Source organism: Herpailurus yagouaroundi, unplaced genomic scaffold, assembly GCF_014898765.1.
Source record: "Herpailurus yagouaroundi ecotype Mexico unplaced genomic scaffold, PumYag 197, whole genome shotgun sequence".
Taxonomy (NCBI): domain Eukaryota; kingdom Metazoa; phylum Chordata; class Mammalia; order Carnivora; family Felidae; genus Herpailurus; species Herpailurus yagouaroundi.
In genome coordinates this window covers 10,755,396-10,767,608 of record NW_024412428.1, presented here as the reverse complement: position 1 = coordinate 10,767,608, position 12,213 = coordinate 10,755,396, and the positions used below count along the sequence as shown (strand labels likewise).

The 12,213-nt window shown below is 36.4% G+C and overlaps 1 protein-coding gene across 8 annotated transcripts in view; it reads right to left on the bottom strand.

Annotated features, from left to right (window-relative positions):
• FRY (FRY microtubule binding protein) overlaps positions 1-12,213 on the bottom strand; it is a 447,912-nt gene that overhangs the window by 149,928 nt on the left and 285,771 nt on the right. For all 8 annotated transcript variants that reach the window (XM_040448149.1, XM_040448142.1, XM_040448144.1 and 5 more), the window contains one exon: positions 11,651-11,752. In XM_040448149.1, coding sequence (XP_040304083.1) covers positions 11,651-11,752 — 102 coding nt within the window. The remainder of the gene's footprint in view (positions 1-11,650; positions 11,753-12,213) is intronic.

Sequence of the window (12,213 nt, the reverse complement as noted above, 5' to 3'; positions counted from 1 at the left end):
CGGCTTAGGTCATGATTTCACGGTTTGTGAGATTGAGCCTCACATCGGTCTCTGCACTTATGGCACGGACCCTGCTTGGGATTCTCTCTCCTCTCTCTCTGCCCATCCCCCACTTGCACTCTCTCTCTCAAAATAAATAAACTTAAAAAGATAATGAGAAAGGAATCTAAGCATAACACCACAGAAAGTCATCAAATTGCAAGGGTAAAAAGCAAAAGAAGGGAACAGAGAGAAACTACAAACAGCCAGAAAAAATTAATAAAATAACAGTAAGTACAGACCTATGAGCAACTACTTTAAATGTAAATGGACTAAGTGCTCCAATCAAAAGACATTGGTTTGTTGAATGGATAAAAAACCCAAGACTCATATATGCTGCCTATAAGAGATTCACTTTAGATGTAAGGACACATACAGACTGAAAGTGAAGGGATGGAACAAGATTCCATGCAAACAGAAACCAAAAGAAAGCTGGGGTAGCTGTCCTGACATCAGACAAAACAAACTTGAAAATAAAGACTATAATAAAAGACAAAGAAGGGTATTACATAATGACAAAGGGGGTCAATCCAACAAGAAAATACAACGTCCGTAAATATTTATACACCCAACATACAAGCACCTAACTGTATAAAATGAATATTAACAAACCTAAAGGGAGAGACTGACAACAACACAATAGTAAGTAGGGAACTTTAAAGCCCCACTTACATCAATGGATAGATCACCTAGACAGAAAATCAATAGGGAAATATTGGCTTTAAATCACACATTAGACTTTAAATGGTACATTACACTAGATGGACTTAATAGATGTATACAGAACATTCTTTCCCAAGTCAGTAGAAAACACAATTCTACTCAAGTGCATGTGGAACATTTGCCAAGAGAGATCATACGTTAGTCCACAAAACAAGTCTAAATAAATTTAAGAGGACTGAAATCATATCAAGCATCTTTTCCAACCATAGTACAAAGGTAAAAACCAATTACAAAAAGAAAATTGGAAAAATCACAAATATGGGGAGATTAAGCAGCATACTAATGAATAACCAATGAGTCAATGAGGAAATCAAAGAAGAAATTAAAAAAATACCTTGAGACAAACAAAAATGGAAATACAATGTACCAAAATCTATGGATACAACAAAAGCAGTTCTAAGAGGAAAGATTATATTGATATAGGCTTATCTCATGGAACAAGAGAAATATCAAATAAGCAATCTAACTTTAAACCTAAAGTAACTGGACAAGAAGAACTGTTAAAGCCCAAAGTTATCAGAAGGAAGGAAATAATAAAGATCAGACTGGAAATAATGAGATAGCAACTAAAAGATATAGAGAAGATCAATGAAACTAACAGCTGGGTCTTTGAAAAATTAAACAAAATTGACAAGCTTTTGGGCTAGACTAAAAGAAAAATAGAGCGGGCTTAAATAAATAGAATCAGAAAATAAAGAGGAGAAATTGCAACTGATACAAATGAAATACAGAAGATCATAAAGGACTATTATGAACAATTATATGCCAACCATTTAGACAACATACAAGAACTAAATTAATTCCTAGAAACATATCATCTTCCAAAACTGAATCATAAATAGAAAAATCCGAACAGACCAATTACTAGTAAGGAAACTGAATCAGTAATAAAAAAACTCCCAACAAACAGAAGACCGGGAACAGATGGCTTCACTAGTGAATTCTACCAAACCTTCAAAGAAGGTTTAATATCAATCCTTCTTAAACTCTTCCAAAAACTTGAAAAGAAGGGAATACTCTCAAACTCATTTTATGATGTCAGCATTACCCTGATACTAAAACCAGACAAGAACACAACACCAACAAAAAAGAAAGTTACAGGCCAATATCCCTGATGAACATAGATGCCAAAATCCTCAACGAAATATCAGCAAACTGAATTCAAGAAGACATTTAAAGGATTATACCCCATGATCAAATGGGATTTATTCCAGGGATGGAAAGATAGTTCTACATTTGCAAATCAATCAACATGATAAGCCACATTAACAAAATGAGGGATAAAAATCCTCTGACTTCCCAATAGATGAAGAAAAGCATTTGATAAATTCAATATCCATTTATGATAAAAACTCACAACAAATTCAGTATAGAGGGAATGTACCTCGAAATAATAAGGGGCCATATATTGCAAGCCCACAGAATATCATACTCAGTGGTGAAATACTGAAAGCTTTTCCTTTAAGATCAGGAACAAGGCAAAGACACTCACTTTCACCACTTTTATTCAACATAGTATTGGAAGTCCTACCCAGAACAATTAGGCAGAAAAAAACAAATAAAAGTCATCAAAATTGGAAAGGAAAATGTAGTACTATCACTATTTGCAGACAACATAATTTAATACATAGAAAAACCTAAAGACTCTACCAAAAAACTTACAATAAACAAATTCAGTAAAGGTGCAAGGTACAAAATCAAAGTACAAAAATCTGCATGCTTAGACACTAACAACAAACTATCAGAAAGTGAAATTAATAAAATAATCCCATTAACAATTTCATCAAAAAGAACAAAATACCTAGGAATAAATTTAACCAAGGATGTGAAAGACTTGTACACTGAAAACTATAAGACATAGATGAAAGAAATTAAAGAATACACAAATAAATGGGAAGATATTCTATGCTCATAGATTAAAATAATTAATATTGTAAAAATTTCCATATTACCCCAAAGTAATTTACAGATTCAGTATAATCTCTACCAAAATTCCAATGCATTAAAACATTTTTTTTTAATGTTTATTTATTTTTGAAAGAGAGAGCATAAGCAGGGGAGGGGCAGAGAGAGAGGGAGACACAGAATCTGAAGCAGGCTCCGGGCTCTGAACTGTCAGCACAGAGCCTGATGTGGGCTTGAATTCATGAACAGCGAGATCATGACCTGAGCCTAAGTCAGATGCTTAACTGATTGAGCCACCCAGGCTCCCCTCCACTGGCATTTTTCATAGAAATATAACAATCCTAAAATTTGTGTGGTACCCCAAAGTTCCCAAACAGTGAAAACAATCTTGAGAAAAACAAAGCTGGAGGCATTATGCTCCTTGATTTCAAAATACATCACAAAGCTATAGTAATCAAAATAGTATGGTATTGACATAAAAACAGACACATATATCAATGGACTAGAGGGCACAGAAATGAATACAAGCATACATGGTCAATTAATTTACAACAAAGGAGGCAAGAATATACAAGAAGAAAAACGTTTTTCAATAAATGGTGTGGGGAAACTGGACAGCCACATGCAAAAGAATTATATTTTACCACTATCTTATAATGTACACAAAAATTAACTAAAAGTAGATTAAGGACTTCAATGTAAGACCAGAAATCACAAAACTCTTAGAAGAAAACAGGCAGTAAGTGCTAGACATTGGTCTTGGTGATATTTTTTGGATCTGACTCCAAAAGCAAAGGCAACAAAACAAAAATAAACAAATGGAACAACATCAAACTAAAAAGTGTCTGCCAAACAAGCAAAGGAAAACATCAACAAAATAAAAAGGCAACTTACTGAATGGGAGAAGGTATTTGCAAATCATATATCTGATAATGGGTTAATATCCATAATATATAAAGAACTCACAAAGCTCAATAACAAAATACAAACGATCACATTAAAAACTGGGCAAAGGATCTGAATAGACACATCTCCAAAAAAAAAAAAAAAAACCAACACACAGATGGCCATCGGGTATGTGAAAAGATGCCCCAAACCATGCATTGTCAGGGAAATGCAAATCAAAACTACAATGTGACATCACCTCACACCTGTCAAAATGGCTATTACCAAAACGACAAGAAATAACAAGTGTTGGCAAGGATGTGGAGGAAAGAGAACCATCCTACACTGTTGGTTGAAATGTAAACTGATGCAGCCACTATGGAATACAGGATGGAAGTTCCTCAAAACATTAAAAATAGAACTGCCATATGATGTAGCAATTCCTTCTGGGTATTTATCTGAAAAACAAACACACTAATTAAAAAAGATATATGCTCCTCTATTTACTGCAGCATTCTTTACAATAGCCAAGATATGGAAACAGCCTGAGTGTCCATCAATGGATAAATGGATAAAGATAATGGATAAAAGTGGAATATTACTCAGCCATAAAACGAATGAAACTTCGCTATTTGTGATAACATGGGTGAACTTTGAGGGTATTATGCTAAGTGAAATAAGTCAGACAGAGAAAGACAAATACCATATGATTTCACTTATATTTGGAATCTAAAAAATAAAACTAAGTAACAAACAGAACAGAACTCATAGATACAGAGAAGAAATCGGTAGTTGCCAGAGGGGAAGGAGGTGGGGGTGGGCAAAATGGCTGAAGGGCATCAAGAGGTACCAACGTGATGAAAAAACAAGTAAGTCATGGGGATGTAATGCAATGCACAGCATGGTGACTGCAGTCAGTAACTTTGTATTACAAATTTGAAAGCTGCTAAGAAAATAAGTTCTTATCACAAGAAAAAAAAATTTTGGGGGGCGCCTGGGTGTCTCAGTCGGTTGAGCGTCCAACTCTGGCTCAGGTCATGATCTCACAGCTTGTGGGTTCGAGCCCCACGTCGGGCTCTGTGCTGACAGCTCAGAGCCTGGAGCCTGCTTCGGATTCTGTGTCTCCCTCTCTCTCTGACCCTCCCCCGTTCATGCTCTCTCTCTGTCTCGAAAATAAATAAACGTGCAAAAAAAATTAAAAAAAAATTTTTGTTTGTAACTTTGTATTGCGACTGATGGTAACTAGACTTAGGCGGTGATGCTTTTGCAATGTATACAAATGATGAACCATTATGTTGAACACCTGAAACTAATACAATGTATGTCAAATATACTTCAATTAAAAACAAAGAACCTACATACAATAGGCAACCTTTGGTATGTAGCTGAAATTAATCTACATGGTTCAATGATATTACTAAACACCTTCTACTTGTAATGGCATTCTGATATTGCAAAAGTGCTTTCACAGGCACCTGGGTGGCTCAGTCAGTTAAGTGTCCGACTTCGTCTCAGGTCATGATCTCACAGGTCATGGGTTTGAGCCCTGCATTGGGCTCTGTGCTGACAGCTCAGAGCCTGGAGCCTGCTTCACATTCTGTGTCTCCCTCTATCTCTGCCCCTGCCCGGCTATGCTCTGTCTCTCTCTCAAAAATAAATAAACTTTAAAAAAAATATGAAAAAAAAAGTACTTTCACATACCATGACATTAGTTGAGGGATTTTATCATTGAGACAGACCAAATGACTTGCTCAGAGTCATTAGGCTGGTAAATGACAAGCAGCGATTAGGAACTGACTTCTCCAGGAAGTACTATTTTCTTAGAAACTGGAATGTATATCTGACATGAGGCTTACTGTAGCCGGGATTGTTATCAATGCTCTACACACGTTATTACCTCATTTTAATTTTCACAACAATATGAGGTAGATACTGTCATTGTTCTCATTGGGCAGATGAAGAAATCAAGGCACAGGAGGGCTAATAAATGGCAGTGCTAGAATCTGAACCTAGACTCTCTGGTTCTAGTGTCTTCTAAGCATTAATTTTTATATACTGTTTAATATTATATGGTTCAAATATGCTGCTGGCACCTACTAGACTGTACTCTACTGAAAACAGGATTTCCTTCTCAGTGTTTTTGTATTCCAGTAGCAGCTAACACAATAAGGGTTTGATAAATATTTTCAGGATGTAAACATTTTAGCATATGTCTCAAACCACTGATAGCTATCAAAAATCTCCACTTCGAGATCAAAGGACTCTTCTTCCATTGTAATCTGCTTCTCCATTAATTCATTAACAACAATATATTAATTGATTGTGGCTCTGAGGTTACACAGATAAAAGTGTGCAAGAAACTAGTAGGCTTCAGAGTGGATCTTCCCTGTACCCCTTCCCCTCATCTCAGTGCTGGTCACCAACACACTTCACGTGACATGTCAGCTGGCCCCGCATCATGCCCACTTTCCTTAAATTTTGCTTTTGCTTTACTTAAAGCAATTCAGTGTTAACTGTAACCAGCAGGGAGAATTGAATTCACTGGCAACTTGGCTGGTGACAGGGTCATTTGAAAGACCAATATTTGTCAAGATCCACCCGCTGACCATTGGTACTAAGTCACGTGAGCTTTTTATGAACATGCAAATTTCTTGACTGCACTCAGACATTCTCAATCAGAATTTCTGGAGGTAGGTTTCGAGAAGCAGCATCTGTAACAGGCCACCTTGACGATGCGGTGCGTGCTAAGGTCAAGCTCTATTGACAGAGATTGATAAGTAATTTTAGTTACCTTTTGATCTTGTTATACTCAAATACCTTCTAGTTCTCTCTTCCACTTCAACTGGAGTCACTGAAGTAAATCTATTTTTTTCTGTTGTATTCTCTTGCATATGATAGTCAACCCCTTTCTACTTTCAGGCATTTCCTTTTGATACTCTGATCATAATTCCCTTATCAATGACCATATTACCCAAAGAACACACATGCTGTAATTTAAGGATAAGATTTAAAACTACTGAGCCAAAGATTTATGATTATTTTCTCTCATCTGAATAAATAAGACACTCATGGGAAGTAATATCCTTGTCAGCTGATTACTAATTTTTAAACCCTGTTTATGTGCACTGTTAGAATGTATAAATCCCACTTTGAAATGTGCCTCAGACAGATCTGAAACAGATGAAAAGAGATTTTCTCAAGTTTACAGAAATGAGATTAATATCAAAGCAGAATCACTGCTTCTACAAAATTATTATTTAAAATAGCCAATACTATATCACTTAAAGTTGACATTTACAAAAAGAGGAGTAGTTGTTTTAAAATAAATGGTGCCATACATTTTAATGCACTCTACCAAGGGCTGTGAAATCCTTATATATATAAAGATATCACTAATTATCTTACTATTATATGAAAAGTTTAAAAAAAGCATTCCTTAAACTTCATTGTGATTATTACACAAATATACATTACGTTCTAATGACAAGTTTCATCAAATATATTTATGGCAGCCATACTATTTTTGAGATTCTTAATGGAAATCAAGAGATTGAACCTAGATAACCTGGTTCCAGTGTCTTCAAAGCATTACTTTTTCTACTTTGTTTAATATTATATGAAGGCCCATTCAAATATGCTATCGGTGTCTACAAGTCCTTGCACACTCCCTCTTCTGCTCCTCCTGATGTATCATTGTGTCACAATATCCTACTTGATTTTATTTATAGCAGTTACTACTCTCTGAATTTTTCTTATATATTTGTTTACTTGTTTGCTGTCTGACTTCACTAAATTACAAGGTCTAAGAGGTCAGAGAGTGTTAGTGTCTTATTCATCACTTACTCCCAGCACTTAGAATAGTGCCTGGTACACACTTGTAAAAAATTGTTGGGGCACCTGGGTGGCTCGGTTGGTTAAGTGTCTGACTCTTGATTTTAGCTCAAGTCGCGATCTCATGGTCCTGGAATTGAGACCCCATAGGCTCTGTGCTGACCATGGAGCCTGCTTGGGATTCTCTCTCTCCTCTCTCTTTGCCCATCCCTGCTTTCTCTCACTCTCTCTCAAAATAAATATATTTATAAATATAAATAAACATTTAAAAAAGTTGTTGACCAGCTGACTGACTACAAAAATGAATGCATTCAGGTCCTAGCACAAGCAGGGACTGAGATGAATGGTAAATCATTTTTAATTAATTAATTCATTCATTCACACGAGCAGTGACTAAGATGAATGAAGAATCATTAAAAAAATTTTTTTTTAATGTTCATTTATTTTTGACAGAGAGAGAGAGAGAGAGACAGAGCATGAGCAGGGGAGGGGCAGAGAGAGAGGGAGACACAGAATCTGAACAGGCTCCAGGCTCTGAGCTGTCAGCACAGAGCCCAATGTGGGGCTAGAACTCACGAACCACGAGATCATGACCTGAGCCGAAGCCAGATGCTTAACCGACTAAGCCACCGGGCGCCCCAGAATCATTTTTAACTAATTAATTAATTCATTCATTCATCCATTCTTCAGATGAAGTATTGTTATTGGAGAAAAATATTTAGAAAAACATAAATAATATCAATGAAAGCATTAGGGAGAGCTAGGTGGAGCTAATGACATTGTCATGATGAAACCAGACAATGTATGTAAACCCCCAGCCATTGGCTTGCCTCATAACAGATCTCTAAGTACTGAGAGTTATTGTGGTTATTAATTATATAGTAAACACATTTTTTAACCTTTAAAGTTTCTTTTATGATTTTGTTTTGTTTTTATAATCTGGACCTCTTAATCATAAAATAAAAAAATTTAAAAAATTGTTCTAATTATATCCATTTTCAAGGACGAGAAACTAACACATAGGTTTTATGAATCCACATACTTATTATAAAGAATACATGTTAAAAGAACTAGTAATAAATGGAGATTCACAACAAAAAAACTAAGTATTATTAAATCAAGTTTCAAAACGTATTTCCTTTTTCCAGAATTAGGTATATTATGGCACATGTGAAGAGAATGTATCAATTTTTAATTGCTCTGTATGTTCAGATTCTGCCATAAAATATATAGAAGAAAAAAGTATTGGTTACTACTAAGCGAGAGTGCTAGTGTTGTGGTCCGAAGGTGCCATAAATTGCCCATCACTTTACAAGGGTAAATTGCTAATATAGGGTTGACCTACTTAACAACTGTAAATAAAGACTTCAAGTTTGTGTTTCCAAAGCAACCTGCTTCTGACAGACTGACTCGGAAGATAAACCAGGGCACTGGCATTAAATGAGCGTTGAATCTGAGAGCTTGTTTACTTTGAAAGCATCATTTTTTTCATGCTCAAACACACTTCTATTCTGCTATATGTCACGCTGCTGCCTTGATGAGTGGCGTCTGCAGAACACATCAAGGATGGCTACCAAGTTCAACGTGTAGGGTTAAAGAGTACGTTCATTATACTTAAGCATGTGTAGGGAAGTGGGAGACAAGATGCGGAAGCGTGCCGGGAGCAAAAAGGAGAAAGGTAAAAGGGGGGAGACTTGGTCTGGTGGTCTTGATAAAATGATATGGTTGGCGCTAAATGCCATAAAATACTGACGCTGATTTGAGACAAAGTATACTTCTGAAGCCATGGTAGTTTTCCTCAGGTATTTCTCACCCCAGTGAGCATTTGTGAGGAGGTTTTGGAAGATTTTCTGTCTATTTATGACATTTAAAAAAAAAATGTTTTTTAAGATTTATTTTTGAGAGAGAGACAGACAGAACGTGAGTATGGGAGGAGCAGAGAGAGGGAGGCACAGAACCCGAAGCAGGCTCCGGGCTCCGAGCTGTCAGCACAGAGCCCGACGCGGGGCTTGAACTCACAAACCGCGAGATCATGACCTGAGCCGCAGTCAGACGCCCCACCGACTGAGCCACCCCAGCACCCCTATTTATGACATTTTACAGTGGTCTCATTTAATCCCTACTGGGTTTAGTTCTAAATACATGTGATACCATTTTATTCAACTGTAATCATCAAGGGTCTTTTTCTATCTTTTAGCCTTGGGATGGTGAATTCCAACAATTTATTACCCATAAGGTAAAATATTATTGCCTTAACTTGGCCTGATCACTACCTCTTTCATGCTTCGTGGGGTCTTGAATCTCTCCAAATGGCACAGGTATCTCTACCGTCAACTTCTATATTCCTGGCTGTCTCTATCATGCATTTTGAAACTTCGTTACATATCCCCCAATGAAATGCTAAGTTCCTGAAGGACAGAGACTCTATTCTATTTCTAGTTTTTATATAGTTGACTTCCCTTATCTTTTCCACTTTCAGCAGCATCCCTAGCACCTCACGCAGTGGGCATTTCATACCTACTTGGTGAATTGAATGGAATTCTGAAATTTGGTTCAGTCTCTATATCATTGACTCTATGTACCCTTTCTGATCTCATGGCCATTCTCTTAGAAATTCTAAGGCTTGAAATGGTTGCATACGGATATACCATCAGCTGGCAGCCCCACTTTTCTCTAGGGCCATTTATAACCCTGTTATGAGGACTTTTTGATGGGTTTTGACTACAGCACCAATGTTTTAACTTCAAGGCAATTATGTTCCAAAGTAAGATTATGCTGCTATCTATCAAAGACACCTACTTTAAACCAAAAAAATTTTTTGGCTTTTTTTTGGCCACAACAATAAGTTGTCACGCAAAGTATTAGTGTAATTCTAACTAAAATTCATCTCAAATGAACTCAGAATAATGTATACAGAATAATGCACTGTGAACATTCTTAATCATGTCTCTTCTTTGTTTTAAATAAAATGGCCATTTTCTGTAAAGTGTAAATGAACAAAAAAATATTTTTAACTGCAACTAACAACTGAATAAGTTAACAGTGGATCAAACAACAACAAAATGACATTGTGCTGTGTGTTAGAGAGTATTATTGATGCGTAAATCTCTAAATAAAATATCGAGGAGTGGCTATTATATAATAGCTGATAACCCTGAAAAGCTTTTTGTTTTTCAGGATACTTAAAAGCTTAATTCTATATCCACTGCTATTATATTTCACTGCCAAGTGGAAGAAAATAAATGATTCTAATCTTGGATTTCACCATCAGTGCTCAAAACAGCTCTAATGCAGATTATGGTGTAATTATTGTAAATGCCAAAATAATATAATTAATCTTAACCACTTCACTAAATCAAAGTGTCTTAGAACAAAAAAGACAAGGCAACATGTACAAGCACATACAGGGTTGTATAACTAAATATATTTCAAAAATTCTAAAGTAGCAAATATAGACGAGCTTCAAGATTTTTGGGCACCATTGGAAATAACAGGAAAATACACACTGTTTGCATTTATATTAGGGTTGATTTCCATTTAGTTGTCTTTCACCAATAGGTCACTGAAACTTAAACTATGTCTACTACTTAAAAGTTATAAAGCCAATTTTAAAACTATTCGTCATAGTAGTTTTAACAGTAGCCTCCTCAGTTTTAGGAACATTGACTTCATTCCTCACATCATCCAGTACTTGTGCTAACTACCTGCAGGGCATTTGTTCAACGAATGCCTCCGGCTGATGGCCTGCCATGTGGCTTAAATAGAATGCCTCCAAATAATCGCAAATAACAGTGACAGGAAATACACGTTCTCTGTGACTAGGGCCAGTCTTCCCACAGAATGGAACTTTCCTCCCAAATATTTTCCTAGACTAGAGGCGGCAGAGGAAGGATGCGGGAGGTATAGCTGAGCTTCTGAAATCAATTCGCATGGTTCTGCCAGTGAAGTGCGGCCTCCCCTTTTTTAATCGTTTAGATAAAATGCAACAACTGATGCACATAAGGGGGTATTTAATTCTACCTTGAAAGCGATCCTTATTAGAAAAGATTCATTTCCCCAAATCTGAAATGATTTCTCTTATCCTTAGTCTTCTTCTAAAACTGACTATATTTAATAAGGAGAACTCTGATTAATATTTTTTTTCACTATTCCAACAGTATAGGGAAATTCCCCCGCCCACATCGGGAGCCACTCTCAGGAGCACATGTACCAGTCTCAGACGCATATCTAGTTCATAAAAGACTTTTTTGAGCTGACAAATACTAACTTTAAGGTTGGATAAGCAGTTGTTGAGGAAAATGTGCCACCTGTTCAGGAACAGCTGCTTCTGACTGACACAGAGAAGACAGGTCACCAGGGGGTACAGGGCCTGAGGAGAAAGAAGATGAGGTCACGAGCTGATTCATATTTCATCCAATCAGGTAACGCACGTTCTCTGCGATCGCTACCTATCCACCTCCTTCTGTGGGCCATAATAAACAGGACGCTTCATAACACAACGAGGCCCAGGGGTGCCATGCAGAGGTAGGCATTTCACAAATGCTTTCTGATGATGATGCGGATGGAATTATCTAGAATTACATGGTGTATAATAGTGTGTAATGTATAATAAGCTTCATGTATAAGTGGAAATCTGATTTACTCATTTAGTCTTCACTTAGGGATTTTAAAAACAAACTCATTAGCTTAGATCACTCTCAATTCTCAGAAAGAAAGCAGGAAGGCACATGAATTTTAAAAATATTATTGGGCTTTTCCCTCATAAACATCTACTAGCTTGTCTTTGTCTTAGAGGTAGGTGTATATATTTTCTTTTGCATGCAATCTTCC